Here is an 18,360-nt window from a genome sequence, read left to right as displayed (position 1 = left end):
AACTTTGGGTCATGACCGAAAGGGCAAGATCCAGGATACAGGCGGCCGAAATGAGCTTTCTCCACAGGGCGGCCGGGCGCACCCTTAGAGATAGGGTGAGGAGCTCAGTCACCCAGGAGGAGGTCAGAGTAGAACCGCTGCTCCTCCACATCGAGAGGAGCCAGCTGAGGAGGCTGGGGCATCTGTTTCAAATGCCTCCTGGGCGCCTTCCTAGGGAGGTGTTCCGGGCATGTCCCACCGGGAGGAGGCCCCGGGGAAGACCCAGGACATGCTGGAGGGACTATGTCTCTTAGCTGGCCTGGGAACGCCTTGGCATTCCCCCGGAGGAGCTGGAGGAAGTGTCTGGAGAGAGGGAAGTCTGGACATTTTTGCTTAGACTGCTGCCCCCGCGACCCGGTCCCGGATAAGCGGATGAAAATGGATGAATGGATGGAGACAATGATTCTACTAAATCAAATGAAATTGAGTATTACAAAATTTACAATCAATAAGCAGCAAAATGAAGCAATAAGCCTCAGGCAGCTCAGAGATCTCAGTGCTGATGTTGCTGAAATCTGTTAGGTCCCACAGGAGCCAGTTTTCATGAGCCCTGTAAATGTGAACATCTCGGATCTGCAGATCCAGAATATGACTTGGATCCAGATCAGACTTTGACGTGTGGTAGAACTTATGGGGATGTTATTTTGCAATTTTACTCTGAGCACTGTATAAGTAAAAACACTGAAACTGGACCTATGTCACAGTGGACCTGGATGATGATCCAGATCAGCACCAAAACCTTCCAAACTGTTCCATGGGCCACACCCTACCTCTCCAAAAATATCAAAGTCCATTCATCGCTTCTTGAGTTATGTTGTAAACAAACCGACAAACAAACAAAGCAGCAAATGCTGTAAAGACATAAACCCCTTGGAGGAGATAACAAGTCCTGACAGACACGGGAAAGATTGAACTGCAAACTATTATGTTTGCCATGAATGTCTGATATGAAGCTGGTGTTTTGAGACAGTTTATCTTGTCATTTCCAAAAGTTCAGAAGGTAAAACTTAACTTAATATTCTACAGTAGCCATGTTGTTAAAGACTTTTATTTCAAAGCTGTACATACATACAGTAATGGTAATGTCATTTCCTGATGTTTCTACAGATGCTGCTGCTCCCAGCCAGTGTGCTAATTGGCCTGCTGTGCCTGAGCCATGCAGGGGCTGTGTGGGGTTTTGCCCGCCTTCTGGATGACAGGGAGCTATGTTCAGCTTTCTCCGTTGCACGAACCAACAGCATGGAAGGTGGACCAAAGATGACGGTGACCTTTGACACCATTTATGTCAACATTGGCGGGGATTTTGACCCCAAGGCTGGCGTGTTTCGTTGTCGCATACCTGGGGCCTACTACTTCTCTTTCACAGTGGGAAAGTTTCCACATAAAGACCTTTCGGTGATGCTGATGAAGAACAGAAACGAGGTGCAGGCCATTGTGTATGAGGAGAACGCCGGAGAGGAGAGGAAGGTAGGCTTAAGGCCACTTGTATCTAATTCTGTTCAAGGGGTGTGAGTGTTTTTTTCATGAATGAAGTTATCAGACTGGCGCCAGTAATGACACACAACAACGACAAGTTTTCATACAAAGATATTGACAGATGATGAGACAGAACAGAATTTGACTGAAGGTGTTAAATTTGAAATAATAATTGTCATAAAATATTCTAATGAAAAAATGAGTGGGACCAAATACACAGCCCTGGCAGTGTGTACATCCATCTTACATCTGTCACTAGTGATCTTTTAGCTTAAGGAGAAAAAAAAAATCCTAACTGAAGGCATTGTCAGACCAGTAATGAAATGGCTGAATCTTGGTCCCTCTGGAAGTGGAAACGTTTTTTTTTTTTCATCTTTCTCAAGTTTAAAACAAAGAAGTTGTCCTAAGCCTGGTCTCCCAGTCAAGTCTGCCTCTGGTTAAAAAAAAGGCTGAACTCTATTTCAGGACGATTTTTTTCCCCTCCAAGGAAATGTTTACAAAGGTCTTTCACCATGTTGGCACTCTCCAACTGTCTTAGTGCAATATAGCTCTTCTCCCAGAGGGTGTGCGTTTGTATTGAGGTGGAGAATGAAAGCAGAACAGAGAGGATTACACCAGATTCCCCTGAACGAAGAGCTGTGTGAGGTAGATGATCGGATTAGGTTGGCCTCTGTGCCTTGATGCAAAGCCAAGCCAGGTGTGACTGCGTGACCAGGGTAATAAACTCTGCTTCCACCCTCAGGTTCAGAGCCAGAGCATCATGCTGCAGCTCGAGTTTGGGGACACCGTCTGGCTCCGTCTCCATGGTGACCCTCGCTACGCGCTCTACAGCAACACCGGGCACTACACCACCTTCAACGGTTACCTCGTCTATCCCGACACCTACGGCTACCAGACACACCATCAGTCTGCCTACAACTCCCAGCAGCCCGAGCAGGCTAAGAGCCCCCTGTTGAACAGTAACCAGGCCACAGAGCAGGACAGGTCTGCAACAAGAGACACGCAGGAGGAGAAGGAGCTGCAACATAGAGAGGAAGAGGAGGAGGAAGATGAGGAGGATGACCAGAGATCTGCATTCTCGGTGGGGCGCACCCAGAGCATCATGGGGGTCAACCAAGTGGGCATGCCACAGCACCAGCCAATCAGTTTTGACACGGCCTTGGTCAATATCGGAGAAGATTTTAACGTCACGGGGGGGGTGTTCACTTGTCGCGTTCCCGGTGCGTACTACTTCTCCTTCAACGTGGGCAAGCTGCCGCAGAAGACACTGTCAGTCAAGCTGATGAAGAACCATCTGGAAGTGCAGGCAATGATCTACGACGACAGCCAGGGCGAGAAAGCTCTGCAGAGCCAGAGCTTGATGCTGTCGCTGAAACCAGGAGACACCGTCTGGCTCTACTCCCACCAGAGAGATGGATTCGGGGCCTACAGCAACCACGCCAAGTACATCACCTTCACTGGCTTCCTGGTTTACCCCGACTTCCCCATCAGCCAATCGTATGCAGACAAGAAGCCCTAGCTGCAGAGCATCGGCTCAGGCCTGAACATCGTGGGAGGAATTCATGTGAGATGGAAATGCCCAGAGTCCACAGAAGGTGTTGGGAGGTTCTGTGCTTTGTGGCGTTCTTTGACACTTCCTCTTCATATGAATTCCTTCACAAAGTCATAGGGACCTCGGACTGAGGGCAAAGCTTCAATGTCCAGCTAACAGCTTCCCAGGACATGACTTCATCTCCCACAAATAAATGGCTGTAATGTGAACTGAATATTTCACTCTGTCATGAAAACGGAGTCATTACCTGCTCATCTCTGTGTCAGCCAGACTCTCAAAGGAGTAAACTTTTGTACTTCCATCTAGTGGTGGAAGTACACATGCTCGTGTACAGCACTGCGGGATAAGCTTGAATTGCTTGTGCTTTACCTGAATATTTACATTTTATGGAACTTATCCTTCTACCAATTAATATTTTGCATACAAAACATATGAAGAGCTCATGAAATCTAATGTACTGTTATAGGCTTAACTACTCAACAGTACATAAAGTGAGAGATGAAATGATGAGTCAATCGGCAGAAAAGTAAAACAGATCAGTGTAATTACAAAATGCCAAACGGTTCAGGCTTCCAGCTTCAGACGGGAGACTTTTCTGCTCTTCAATGCTTTAAATGAAAATAACCTGAGTAATTCTGGGTTTGACTATTGCTCAGACAAGAGAAGCAAGTGAAAGGTTTCATTTTAGTTCTTGGTATTTGTGAAAGGCATTTCTCACCATTTTACAAAACAATCAATCAACCTGGAAGAAAATTATCAGCTGATTAGTCCATAATTAATCGTTAGTTACAGATATATACAGAAAGTTTACAGTTAGAGGTGAAATGATACATAAAGCAGCGGTGCCTCCATACTGCTGGGACTTTTTACAGATTAAAAACACTATTCTGTGTCCACAGCACCATGATCAAAGATTTTTACGATCAAACAGCTGGTAGAAGAAGAAGCTTAGCTGAGATCCAGATTCACTGTGCACCCCCAATTAAAACAAAAGGACAATTCAGCCCGATTATAAATATGATTAATAAATAAAGCTTTAATTCTCTTATTTGTGCTGTAGGCGAGGCTCATTAGTGGACAGTTGCCTGACATAAAGCTGAGGAGGTAATCACTGATGTTTCATTTTTTTAGTGAAATACTCCTTTAAACGCACTTATCCATGTCAAAGACTCAGTGTTTCTGCTCGTGTGTAAAAAGTTACTTTACTCTGTCTTCACAGGCATGTGAACATGATATGAACTGTGTTTTATGTCAAAATGGGTCTTTTCTTCATGTTGGAGTGTTTCTCGTCCCAACACTCGGCCACAGCAGGAGCAGAGGACAAGAGGACCAAACTGACTTAGTTTTGGAAAAGTGCCGACTGCGTTCCCATCCAACTGTTGACCACATGCCACCCCTGGGCCTGCGGGCATCTGGGTCTTAATTTGATTTCTAATTCAAGCAGTGTTTAATCTATTTCCTCACTGTGGGGAAAATTGAATTGCTCCTCCCAGGCTGCTGTAATATTCAGGTCTGTTTAATTTCCCACCGCCTGAGGAAAGACTGATTTGATGAACCATGACTTTATGAAAGCGAGTCCCCACGTGAAGTGATACTTCACTGTGCTTGAACAGATTTTTTATTACACTTAACTGGATGTGAATTTATGACAAGTGGAGTTCTTATATAAACATTAGTCCTGTGATGTCAAGTTGCAAACACAGCACATCACCTGCCCATCACCTCATTAGCTGTTAGCAAACAGTAGCTAGTTTACACATCTAGCAGTTACAAAGCAACATGATCATTCATTTGGAATCATGTTTCTGCCAACCTGGAGAACCTCAGTCCACCGTTCCCTCTCTGTTAGCTGCTAACAGCTGGCCTCTGACTGGGCCTGTTTGCTGCTGAGCAGGTTGTGGACAGTGATTATTTAGGGCTTTTTCTTTGAAATCACCTGCTTCAAAACAACGCCATGAGAGCGGACCAAAGCAGGAAAGCTGTGGTCCAGACACGAAACAATGAGCTTAAACTCCCTGTAAAGCTCCAGCTGATAAATCTCAGTCAGCCCATATGACCTCTTTCACATGGTCATGTTGCTTTCACATTATCTGATACAAAACAAAACAAAAATGAAAAACAACTATAGATGCTTTAGGTGTGAAACTAATTTTGTAGAAAATCTACTCGGCAAGGGAGAGCGCTGATATTTTAGTATCAGCTCTAAGAGGGTCGGTGCACCTGATTTCTGCCCCATGTTCAATACAGCTGAGGTGAAGCAGTTTTGGGTGTTGTGCTCAAAGCACAAAAAATGACATTTAAAGTTGCACTGATCAGTACTTTTGTGTTAATGGTGGACCAATTGACTGATTTAACACTTACAGAGAATTATCACAGGACTCTACAGTTCTCCTCTGCTCTGTGGAGCTTTTTAGCATCTTTTAGCTCGGTGTTTTGTTTCCGGTTCACTCCCACTGCCCTGCTAAACACATTTAGCAGTTAAAGGGCCAAATATTTTTTTCAGGAGCTGGTGGAGACCAAAACAGAGTTTAAAAAGGAGTAGTGAGGCTATACATTCAACGGGTTGACAGAAACATGACTCATGCTGTGTGCTGCATGTTTCAATAAGAAGCTTCACTAATGCTTCACCATAACAAAATTAAATGGTGATAATACGTATGTCACTGTTGCATTTACAACTTGATCCTTTGACAAAAAAAAATCCTTAATGCAGCAACAGTGACAATGGTTGATCCACAGAACAATGTGCTGTGTGTTGGGAAATACGATAAAGAACTCTGAGAAAAGATGCCTGGAACACACAACACCAAACGACACATTTAGAAACTACCAGTTATGAGAACATGCTTTGTCTAATTCAGGTGAACAGACTCTTTGAAATGGAGGCAGAAAAGAGATTTTCAGGCCCCTAGGAACTATTAAAGTCATCTAAACAATCTGAAAAGACAAACATATCCACGAATGACACAGAGAACATGATCTTTGTTAAGATGTCACAAACGTAACTGGTCTCCAGCTCTGGGTCCGGGAGCCATACTGCTAAGGTGGGGCCTCAAGAAAATTCTGAGTGGTCGCAAGATAATTAATATGAACAAGACATGGACAAAAGGTTTTATTGCTTCCTATAGTTTTTTATTAAATAAGATTATAGATATTTTATTTCTTCAAGCCTAAAAAAATTCTCAAAAGAGTCTATGTAAAAAAAATTACTTATGTTAACTGAGACTTTACCCTGTGACAGAAGTGGAGTCACAGAAAGGTTGGAGACCACTTCCCCCAGATCCTGGAACAAACTTTGGAAACCACTGAAGGTGGTTCGTAGCTTCCATTTAACTTAAACAGCACAGAAAGCTAACAGAAAACAATGCTGTAGTCTTGTCTGTGAACATTCCCACTGCGTTTCGACTGATGCACTACAGCAGTGTTGACTGCACGGCTCACATGCTTAAACTGGCAGCTCGCATGGCAGCAAATACATGATAATCCAGCCAATGCACATTAGTCCTAAATACCCAAAACAGACACATTGTTCCTGCACATGATGACAGCGTAGGCTACAAACATGGCACCTACCCCATTGTCCATATGTATGTGTCCTCAGAAGCCAAGTGTGCCACAACTCCTGTGTGTTTTCATCACTGTTTTCCGCACAAGAAGCAGTTCTGAACTCGACAAACGCTGCCATGTGCCACCCGGCGTTTGGCTGTGCGTAAAGTACAGTTACCAGTTACAGTTCTGTTTCTCTCCTTCAAAATAATTTTTCACTGCAAGCTTACAAGATCATGATCATACAGATATTTTAATAACATTATTAAAAATAATGCTGAGCTGATAGTACTGCAATCATAACGTCCATCACAACGTGTATCTCATGATTCTTCATGTGACCTTTTCATTAGATTTTGAGGCCTAGTGAACTGTAGTGTGGATTTGATGTGTTAAGTTGGCAGAACAATGCGTATGGTTCTCTTAGAAGTGTTGGTAATGCTGGAAATTCTGACAAAACGTCACATGCAGCTGAACCTTCTACACTTCGCTGCCCTTTATGTAGTTCACTGCCATTTAAAAATATTCACCTGTACTCCAGCTCCTCACCCTGAGACATGCTTGCCTACTTGAAACGTGTAAGAAGGGCACAGGAGAGGTTAAGAAAAACTGAAAAATGAGTTTTCAAACCTTTGCATCTAACATGCAACCAAACCAGCTCGGGTCTTAAGTAACCTGGATGTCATTCATGTCCAAAAGCTGTGTGGCCTTTTGGTGCTGTGTGGTTTATGTGGCTCCCAGGAAACTGTCAAGATTAGGCTTCTGCTTTTAAAAATATTTTCACAATGAAATATCAAAACCTTAAAAAGATCAAATGAAATAGGCAGACCTGTAGATGTGGCACACAGTGCTGTCCCAGTGGTCCCAGTCATAAAGGTCTTTACCTCACAGTGATCCGCTTGGAACTGGGGAGATGGTCTCACGCCTTCTGTGGAAACTAACAGACAGCGAGTCTAGGGCTTGACACTCTCACGGGCCTCTTGGCACCACTAGTCCACAGTTTCCTAAGGCTGCTGGGATGTCTTGGAAAGTGACTGCATATCTTCACAGTATGAAACTGTGCTGTGGGTAAGTCTCATTTCATGTATCCTGTCACATTTCAGCCTCAGTGAGTGAGCAGTGCACAGTGACGGACCAGCTTTAAAACCTGGCCCGACCAGGTTCACTCGCTCATGATCAGCCTGGTGACACCTGTCAACAACCAGCGACACATCCTGCACAGGACTCGTGGTGTGTGAAGTGACTTGAGCATATGACACAGTCAGTGTGATGCATGCATGTAAATGAAAATACAGTGAGTTAAAAAGATACGTTCTCATGATGGCTGAGCAGCTTCAGTCAACACCTGTTAACTGTGCGTTCTTATTGATCAGTGAATTATCTGTGTTGGATGTTTCTGGTCTGTGCTTCTCTATAGTCCTGATGAAAGGTCAGTCATTGTGTTTTAGAAACTGTTGCTCAGACATGGGTCAAAATGTGGTTAAAGTACTGCTTTGTTATCACTGTCTGGCAAAGTTAGCACTTCTGTTTTTCCAAAAGCACAAATTCAAGCATGATGAGAAGAATAGGTACTGAAAAAATATTCTAACCCATGTCGTTTTCAGAGGTCTGGCTCATGTTGACTCTGAAATGTTCTGAGTATTTCTTCCATGTAAAATGAATGCTTCAATAAAAATGTCTGACCAAATAAAAAACAAGAAACGTACAGGCTGGACTGTGTGAACTGAGATAATGAACTGACAGAAGAAAGCAACAGTCAGCTGCACAGCATCTCTTGGGTTTTATGTTGTGCTGCAGCGCCACCTGCTGGGTGACTGAAGTGTGGCGGGCTCAGCAAAATGATCACTGACCGATTTTATAGATGCAGATTTAAAGGAACGTCTAGAATGACATCAAATAGTTATGTAGCAAAACTGTTGAAATAAACACTGAAATGAGCAAAACGGATGTTTTCAACAGATACTCTATTTCGGCCAAAAGTATGCGGACACGCCTGGCTTGGGCCCATGTTTTAACAAGCTGCTAAAGGTATAATTTTTGATATAGGTATATGAAACAAATAAAAATCCTTATTATTATTTTTTTTTACTTCTCACAAACTTAATAAAAACTGTTAAGCTTCTTTTGACTTAAAAATACTCTTAAGAGCTTTTAAATTGGCTAAACTTGGATCTTTAATGTGATCTTTGAGTTTTTAATCTTTTAGCAGTGATTACTTTGTTTTCCATTGATCTTTTTTCTTTTCCTTATTCGTGTGGCATCGTTCCTTTAATTTACACGTTACATTTACAGCATACTTATTATATGAACTTCTCCAGTGTTTGGTTCATAAATGTGCAAACATTAAATTGTAATAAAAACCGCAAATCCACAAATAATCTTTTAAACATTGTTTTATCAGTATTTTTATTTACATAAATATTTCAGGTGGGTTTGTTCAGGGGGTTGGAGTCCAAGTCTGACACAGACAGAACATGATGAAGATGATGTGTGGAGACTCAACAGAGGGACGTCACTTCTTCTCTGGGGCCTCGTCACCGGCCTCCAGTTTGGGCGCAGCTTCTTTGGGCTCTCGGTAGGCAGGGAACACCTCCCAGGGTGTGTTCAGGTCAAACTTCCTGAACTCCTGCGCCAGCTCTATGGGCTCAGCCACCACGCGCTTCACCTCATCGTCATAACGCACCTGCACAGGGTACAGCTGTTTCAGCATTTTCATGGTGAGCTTGTGTAACACCACCCTCACATTCAGCTAGCAACCTCTCTTCCAGCAGATTTAACAAATGCAACAGAGGAGGGACCAGTCACTGAGCTCCACCCGGTGGAGCTGGGTCTGGACCTTGGAGCCAACCAGCTGGGAGAAGCTGCTGTCGGACTCCCTGGGTACATCTTTGTTCCCTAAACGGTACCCACACTTCCCTCACATGCTGAAAAGATGTGAGGAGAGAGAAAATGAGGAACTATGATTTTAGAGAAGCGAGACTGAACCATCACATGAAGCCACATCCGACTGGTGACAGCGGATGAACCAGCTGGCAGTCAGCTTCACTCTGTATTCACCTTGAGCTCAGGTCAGTTAAACTGCACTGTGTGCATGTTCTTCACTGCTCAGAGGTTACATGCACTTGCATTTGAAACACAATATGAATTGGGTTCGAAAAATCACCAGTATCAACATCATATGCCAACAAGTCTGTGTGTACAGCTGAAAAAAGGGCATAGTTCCTCTTTAAGGACTGAAACCGGAGGTCTTGAGGAAAAATATTAAAAAATCAACTACATGGGAAGCTTTTCATGTCAAGACACCCCGATGCATTTAAAGCAGATCTCCTGTCATCACTGTGTGAAGTGTCCATCCTCAGACACAAAGACGATTTTTGATGAACATTCCCCTAAAGGAAATCAATTTCACAAAGTATTTAGGCCTTAAATTATTCTTTGCCAGTGCAAATGATCAAGGATTTTACAGGCCTATGAGAACCCTGGATTAATTATGACGAACTCAAAAACTAAATATATAAATAAATAAAAACGGAAGGATCCAGCAGACTGAAATCTGCCGATCCTTCAACATTCATCTTCTGGAGGACACACCTGGACCCCCCGTTGCTGGCAGAGCTCACCTCAACATATCCTGACAGAGGAAAGTCCTTCCTGAAGGGGTGACCCTCGAAGCCATAGTCTGTCAGAATGCGCCTCAGGTCAGGGTGATTGGCAAAGAACACGCCAAACATGTCCCACACCTGTATAAACACACACATGCACACTTTTATTCTCAGCTTGGTCAGTCTCAGGGTCTTCCGTCTAAATGTTACCACTGGGCTTCTCAATTCATAGTTGCAAACAAGCGTATTTGTGCAGACGATGCTTGGCTCTAGTTGTGAGACTCTCAGTACAAAGCAGAAAGCCACATTTTCAAAAACTGAATGAGGATAAAACGGAGGTCGTCATCATCAGCCCGAGGGCTCGACAGCTGCTGCTGCTCCAAACCCTGGGCTGTTTGACCACAAATAGCAAACCACACAGGGAAAATTTAGACCATAATTTTTCATCCATGCTGAGAAACTTGCACAATTGCTTTTATTATGGTAATTATTTACACTGTTGTCTGTAGCTGCAGCTCATTACTCCAGCGTTGGCCTCTGCTTTGGCTGCCACTCGAATTTAGAATAAAAGGTCATAGTTACCACCCAAAAGGCTCTACATGATCTGCTCCCATTGACAACAGTTCATTTCAGTTGTAAAAAGAATGCCACAGGTGTGTTCTGCTGGTGAATTAAAGCTCATACAACGGGATAAATGGAGGTGTTCTCAAACCTTTGACCAGTGTGTCTGTGTGCCTCACTTTTCTCTCCTGTTTTTGCATGATGTGTTGCTCCGTTGTATGCCATGTCTGTTAGATGCCTTGTTGTTTGTGAGGCACTCTGTAACCTTGGTTTTGAAGAGTGCAACATAAGGAAACCGTAACTTCCTCTTCTGCTGTTTGTACAAGGAAAAGGTGTCGGGGATGCGACTCACCTCCCTCTCGTACCAGTTGGCGCCCTTGTGGATGGAAACAACAGAGTCCACAGGTGTTAACTCATCCGTGTACGTCTTAACACGAATACGAGAGTTGTAGCGCAGCGACAGCAGATTGTACACAATCTGTGAATAATCAGCACAAAACACTATGATTAGTTTACTTTTAAATCCTGGCCCAGTTGTGGGTAAAGTCAGGGCTGTGTTTTGTTCTCAACTGAAGTGCTTTGAACAGACTATCACTCTGATCAGCTTCTTTTCTGCAGTGGCTGAGGCTCATTTGTACTGTAGTGTTTAGATGCATCCACCAAAATGACAAACATGATTTGCAGAAACAAAGTTGAAATAATTAAGACTAGTGACTATAATGTAAACCTACAGTATATGATCATTATGTTATCCTGTGTTAAAGATGTTAATGTTAAAGGTAGTTTTATCGATGTTGCACGTCAACATCATGACGTGTGCCTGTAATGCATCAACAACCTCAAAGCGGTTCTGCCGTGTTGGGACGTCGACTGCAGTAAGGTCAACCATGCTCCTGAACTGGCCGTTGGTGTGGTCCCTCAGGAAGGTCAGCATTGGGATCACTCCGTCAGGATGGATCATCACCTCCAGCTCATTATAACAGGTCACCTACACACACATTATCAAACTATCTGAAATCTGAACCAGAACTGGTTTCTGACTCATTTCCAAGTTGGCAAACATACTACGATTCACCAAGTTCTATAACCAACAGATGCCTTTCAGTCACAGAGACAAGCACTTGGAATGATCAATGTAAAAATCCGGGCTGGAAAGTGCTGGCTGCTCCTATACTCACCTTTGCCCCGCAAATCTCCACAGATCTAAAGATGGTACAACCCACAGAGCCACATTAAGCACATTTATGGAAAACAAGTGCACTGTGCAGCACAACAAGTTATTTAACTGACAGTCACTGAAAAATAAAAGAATGCTTTCCACTTCAACAACCTGTTGGTTTTATTGCTACAGCTGCAGCACAGCTCCCAGGAAGAATGAGTGAGGGCAGGGTTAATGAAAGTCAGAGAGCAGGACTGAAATATTGGGTGAACCCCACGACTCAGCGCCACAGCAGGATCTCCACGGTTTAGGTTGGATTATTTGTTACTGTAGTTTCTATTCATGTCCACATCCACTAGGTGGGTCTTAAATTCATATGAGCAACTATGCTATTAACATGTCTAGACAAATCTAGACTTAAACATCAACACAAAAATGTGGGAATTTGTTTGGTTAGTGAAATGAAACCACTTTAACTACCAGATCTCTTCATTCCCCACCAGACAAACTACTTAAAAAGATTCGATAAGGATTTTGATTCAGATTTGAAAAGCAAACAATGAACTGTCCTCAGATTCAATCTTCTTGAATTTGTGACCATTTTAAAAGGTAAAACTAGATTACTGTAGGTATGGATAGGCCTGTTTGTATGGAAACCACACCCACACCCTGCTGCACCCACAGCGACCCATCCAATTCTGATACCAGCATTCAGTCACCACATCTTCAACAACTGTTACTCCTGAGTCCTGACTGATATTGACACTCAAAGGCTCACATAAGTGCTGTTCAGCTGTGATTAAAAACAGCTGGCAAACAGCACTCTGGTGCGTGATTTCAAACTGCAGCGTGTCATCTGAGATCACCCTGGTCGATCCACAGACTAGCAGTACAGACAAGGAGAAGCTTACAACTCCCCCGTTGCCCCCGATGGTTAGAGCCATCACTTGAGTTGGCGCCGCAGATGGCTGCCATCGGTTCTGTACCGGAAACAAATTCCTTGTGTGTAACATACTTGGCCAATAAAGGTGATTATCCTTATCCTCTATTAACTCTGACAGTCTTATGGGCACATGAACTGACCTGGACCTGTTGAACATATTTGGGCATCATCTCAGCCACGTACTCCCCAAACGCTGCCAGCTGGTTGTTAGTGACAGCATCCTTGGGCCTGATGGTGGCTGCAGGAAGGACAGAGAGGGTGTATGATAACTGAGAACGCAGTGATCGAGCTGTCAGACATGCTCAATGTTCAAAACAGCTGCAAGTGTTGTTCAGGATTTATCCTTCAGAAAAACTGATGCTAAATGCTGTAACCTGAATGTGATGACAGCTATGGCCAAAACCATCTGCACTTGAGGGACCTAAGACAAAAACCAGCTCCTGACACCCTTTTTCTCAAACAAGACCGACCTTCAGGACGTCATCTCATCAGCTGACAGTGCTTTAATGGTCCACACAAAGAAACCCTTTAATAAACTACAACTCAATACTTAATAAACTACTACTCCACAAGCTGGAGCTTATGCAAGTTAACAAAGAGGTTAGTGGTTCAAACATCCTGACTGCTGCTAAACTACTGGATTCTATTAGTCATCTCTTGCAGCATCAGTTAGTGTGTACTCACGGCTGGTCTCAGTAGTGGAGCTCTGCAGTCTGCTTTGCTGCTGCAGGACACACCAACTCCGTGCACCTGAGAAAAAGGAAGGAGTCAAAAGGTGAAACATGGTGCTGACAGCTGAATCTACAGAGGAGCAGGTAATGTGAGCAACAAGCACACGAACAAGAACAGTCACACATAAGACAGTGTGATAACAATTCAATGCACAACACAATTGAAAATTCAGTGACAACAGTGTATGGCTGTGGAATACTTGTACTTTATTCTTTTCCGATTTTCTAGCACTGGTTTGACTATGTAAAGAACAACTAGATAGCCTAACAGAACACAAAATTAGTACATCTTATTTACCAAAAATATGAAGTCACTGAAGACCACACGATATACATCTCTAAACAAAACAAAACATAGTGATGTTTTGTTGTTTTTAAACTGGTTAATCCCACTATCCATCCTCTGATGCTAATCCAGGTCTATCTTGTATTTATTTTTATTTATATTATAGCTGAAACAGTGACTTCATTCATCAGTAGATCAACAGAAAATAATCAGCAACAATTTAAATAATCTCTGAATAATTTCAGTAATTTCCAAGCAAAACGAATGAAAAGACAAAAACTGTATATATTGGTGTTGGTCTGTAGGTTGGACAAAACTGACTCTGCAAAGGTGTGAGGGGCATTTTGTCACGTTTAATGTTCAACAGAGCAAACAATCCAGTAATAGAAAAAAAATCAATCAGCAGATTAAACAAAAGATTTAGTTTAAGCCCTAAACAAATGTATTAAAAATATATATAGTATGATGAGGAACAATATACCAACAATGTGAAATAAATGAAAACATTTACATTGGCTTGATAATTTAAGGCCATAACACCCCTTCTGGCTTTTATTGACATCCCTAAAGAGGCCCCGTCTCATTATTACAAAATGCCCAAGCTTATACTGTTCATTTTCATTCATCCTGATCTGTTCGTGATAATTAGCTGAGAAACTGAAATCGGACACAAGGCTATGCTCAACCTCCTGTTTACGTTTCTCCGTTAGCTGTTCTGAGACTATTTTGCAATTAAAAGGAAGATAAATAAATCAAAGGTTCGTCTTCTACCCAATTTAAAACACTTGTGCGCGACCGTTTGTTGTCTAACATTAAATAACCCATGTATCACAAAAACGGCAGAAAGAACCTCTCCGGTCTGTCAGCCTACTGTTAGCATTAGCTAGCTCGAAGGTCAAACCCGAAACATTTGGCGGGTGAAAACGAGACAATGTCGCTTTCACTAACATGTAAATGTTGCTGTCTACAACTGATAACCGTAGCAAAAACTGTGCATAAAGACAAATTTATTTATAGCGAACTTACAATTAAAACTGCTGCCAAGACCTGAGCGGACAAACCGCAACAACGACGCCGCCATGTTTGCCCCCTTTAGTTCTTCTTCGGACAGAAACAAGTCTGCTGTGTCGCCCCCTGGTGGTCTGAAGGTTTAAGCGCAGAGCGCTAACAAAATCCTTGTTCATGAAGGTGATGAGCTGATTCAACTGCATGATCATTTTGGAAGCTGCAGTTTTTGTGGAACGTCACTGTTATACAGAAAGATGTTTTTATTATTTAGCCTAGCCCCACTGATATTACTGGGCTTAACAAAATAAAAGTACCTCTCAATATAACACATTACACTTCTCTTCCTTATGGTCAACAAGTAAACATTATTTTTACAGGAAAATATTCCACGTGTAAAATGTGTATATAACTCCTATTTCTCAGTGTAAAAAACATATTTTCTTAGATTAAAATGTGTTAGTTACAACAGATTAAAGGAAGCATGCTACACTTTAAAAACTGTGCACATTTTTCTCTCCAATCTATTGAATTATTTAATAAATTTGAAAATTAAATGAAATATTGAGAAACACAAGCAAACAACTGGTCTATTCCAGGAGTTATGTTAAATGTCTTGACACTTGTTTCTGCTTGACATTATGATATATAGTCTTACTGTGTTGTTGTACAGTGCACTACAATTGCTGAGACTGGTTTCATCAATATAATAACCATATGATATACTCCAAAACTAGTGGTGGAATAGTTTTCCTACTTAAATACTAGCAAAAATACAAATACTACAATGGGAAAATATTTTACAAGTAAAATTAAGTATCAGTTAAAAAGATTTAGTAGTAAAAAATACTCAAAGATTAAAAGTATGCTGCAGTTTAGTGAAAAACTTTCCGCTTTTAGTTTTTTCATGCATTGAAATCAAATGAAGAAGGAAGGAGTGAAGTAACAGGTGAAGGGAGGCACTGCTACTGGTCTCGAGCACATGAACTTAGTTCCTTTTCTGCTCTGGCTAAAATGGAGGTGGTGCACTGTCGTACTGTGTGCAACAGCTGTGCTCTGTCAGAGTCATAGCAGTAATTCTATCACATTAATGGAACTACGCTCAGACACATACTGTATACACGTTTTTTCCAGTAATGCCTTAATACTAAAAATAAATGAACATAAAGCGCATTAGACTGTACTGACTGTATTTAGCGTCATTCTCAAGTTGTGAGGCACCAAAGAAAAAACTTGATAAACTGAAATGTCTTCCATGAAACACTGTAACAAGCACACAGCAGTTCTATAACATGGAGTGGAAACAGGTCGGCCCTGTTGTTTTATGGAATTTTAGAGGCTTAAACAGGATAGTGAGGAGTGGAAGGTCATAAAATGGGGCTTCAGGTATTTCAAAAATGTTTCCATTTCTTTTACCATACGATCTGAGCTTTACATGTTTCAAGGTTTTAGCTCCTGGTGATCACAGCAAGGAGTCACTTGGGTAACAAAAAAGTCAGTGACTTAAATTTTTGAAATCATTACTGTCATGAATTAACCACTAAAATCTGTAATGTGCCAGTAAGTCTTGAAATTTGGTCTACAAACAAACATGGAGTTTTCTCTTCACTCTTCTTTGACTGACTGAAGAGACAGCAGCTGCGTTTTATGTCACGGTGGCTTTAAGCTCAGCTCTGAGTCTCCAGCCTTCCAGCTGCTGTAGGAGCATACTGAGGTCCGACCCGTCGCCGTGCGCTCTCAGCTGCACTGTCCACACACCTGCTGGTAGTATTTCCTCAGCATCTCCAGCTGAGAGGAGCGCACCAGGATGTGGGGCCGAACAGACGCCAGCTTCTCATAGGCCTCCTCTGGAGTCCAGCAGTGTAGCTGTCAGCACACAAGCACAATGTGAGGACCCCATCACTTGGACAGGAGGAACCATTAGAGCGTAGTGTTTATGTGCCAACCATCTACTTAATACTGATGTCAGGGTTGGAGTGTGGGCAGCAGGGGATGACAGGATAGTGTGACCTCTACACAGATATTACTGACCCGAATGAGGTACGCAGCGACCAGTGTGGCGCTGCGGGAGCGCCCAGCCTTGCAGTGGACATACACGCTGGTTCCCTGCTCGCGGTGCTGCAGAGCGAACTCTACACCTCGGTGCAGGTTCTCCAGGCTGGGGACGCCAGTGAGGTCAACGGTGCTCAGCCTCAGCTGTGCCACCCCTGCAGCTCGCCACTCCTGCACCCAACATCAAACACACCAAGTTGTTTAGCATAGAATATGTCGATGACAAACCCAGCCTGCACTTATTTTCCACTGTGAGAAATCAGGCTGTGGTAATCAGCAGTGTGGTGCAGCACTGTGTGACGTTTACCACGGGTTCACAGCTTCTGGTTTCACCCAACTGTCATTCAGGCCCCAGCAGATGGATGTCAAACCAGTCTAAGATTGCACCTTACTATTATTTTAATTTTTACCTAATGTGTTGAATATTTTCTCCATTAATACCAAAGAAATTATGACATATAGCTGTTATAACTTCACAGAACCCAAGGTAATGTCATCAGATTATCTGTGCTGTCCAACCAAAAATAATTCATTTTCAGTTAATTGACTAACTGATCACTGGTTTAAGTTACAAACCAATCATCAACAGCTCATCTGATTGACACCACCCGCCATACTGAGGCTTCTGCATAACAACTAGCTGCTGCATCACTTGTTAATTTCCTCTTACACACAAGATGCTTGTCTGTCTGAATCTTCAACTCAAGAGTGCAAAGTGACCTGAACTCACCTCAGCTGAGTTGCAAAAATATTTGGTCTCATACATCTCATTCATGGTGATAATTCCTCGGACATTTTCTGTTTCTACCAGCTGCAACACAAGAAATGACAGACATCAGTTCTCACAGTTGATGGCCCGCTAGCAGCTAAGAGGAGAGCGAGGCTGACTGGATCTCAAGCTTTGCAAACATGAGCATTTAGTTAATATGGTTCTGTGAATTCCTGGATGACTCCCACTGGCAGTCAGGAAGGAATGAAACAGAAATCATAATTACATTTGTCAAACCTAGACATGATTAACAAGTAGACTCTGGTAACTAATTAAAACACAGTGTCAGATTTGTGAAACTTAGTGTGTTTGTATTTCTACATTAAAAAAAATGCAATCGTGATCTGAGACAAAAGAGTGAAAGTGCCCTTTTGGCCTCATAAAGAAAAAGTTTTACAAAGCTTTAAGTGGGTTTTAATTAGCGTTATGACTTTAACTGATGTTTCACACACATTCATAACAATAAGTGGTGCAAACAAATGAAGAACTGACTGCTCAGTATAGTCATTTAAGATGGTAGATTCGACAGCTGCACAAATTACAGCTTCCAAAATGATTACACAGTCGAATCAACACCTCGCTGAAACTCTATGAACACAAACCAGCATTATCACTTTCATGAAGGATCAACTGCAGGAA

General features: G+C 42.5%; 3 protein-coding genes across 3 annotated transcripts in view; 1 reads left to right on the top strand and 2 right to left on the bottom strand.

Moving 5' to 3' along the window:
• The window catches only part of c1qtnf4 (C1q and TNF related 4), a 28,555-nt gene extending 22,763 nt beyond the window's left edge, over positions 1-5,792 (top strand). The window contains exons 2-3 of the mRNA XM_020590002.1: positions 1,147-1,506; positions 2,258-5,792. Coding sequence (XP_020445658.1) covers positions 1,147-1,506; positions 2,258-3,034 — 1,137 coding nt within the window. The 3' untranslated portion in view covers positions 3,035-5,792. The remainder of the gene's footprint in view (positions 1-1,146; positions 1,507-2,257) is intronic.
• Positions 5,793-8,990: 3,198 nt separating this feature from the next.
• Positions 8,991-15,319, bottom strand: ndufs3 (NADH:ubiquinone oxidoreductase core subunit S3). Its single transcript, XM_020589953.1, has 7 exons — positions 14,922-15,319; positions 13,563-13,628; positions 13,019-13,116; positions 11,615-11,764; positions 11,129-11,254; positions 10,234-10,353; positions 8,991-9,296 (listed from the first exon to the last, which is right to left on the bottom strand). Exons 1-7 carry the CDS (start codon positions 14,974-14,976, stop codon positions 9,126-9,128), a joined length of 786 nt encoding a protein of 261 aa, XP_020445609.1. The 5' UTR covers positions 14,977-15,319; the 3' UTR covers positions 8,991-9,125.
• A 104-nt stretch (positions 15,320-15,423) lies between these two features.
• The window catches only part of ptpmt1 (protein tyrosine phosphatase mitochondrial 1), a 3,816-nt gene continuing 879 nt past the window's right edge, over positions 15,424-18,360 (bottom strand). The window contains exons 2-4 of the mRNA XM_020589954.1: positions 17,683-17,763; positions 16,932-17,123; positions 15,424-16,766 (exon numbers count right to left, since the gene is read on the bottom strand). Coding sequence (XP_020445610.1) covers positions 16,638-16,766; positions 16,932-17,123; positions 17,683-17,763 — 402 coding nt within the window. The 3' untranslated portion in view covers positions 15,424-16,637. The remainder of the gene's footprint in view (positions 16,767-16,931; positions 17,124-17,682; positions 17,764-18,360) is intronic.

Source organism: Monopterus albus, unplaced genomic scaffold (genome assembly GCF_001952655.1).
Source record: "Monopterus albus unplaced genomic scaffold, M_albus_1.0 scaffold10.1, whole genome shotgun sequence".
Classification (NCBI taxonomy): domain Eukaryota; kingdom Metazoa; phylum Chordata; class Actinopteri; order Synbranchiformes; family Synbranchidae; genus Monopterus; species Monopterus albus.
The sequence above is the reverse complement of the archived record's forward strand: the minus strand, read 5'-3'. Positions and strand labels throughout refer to the sequence as shown.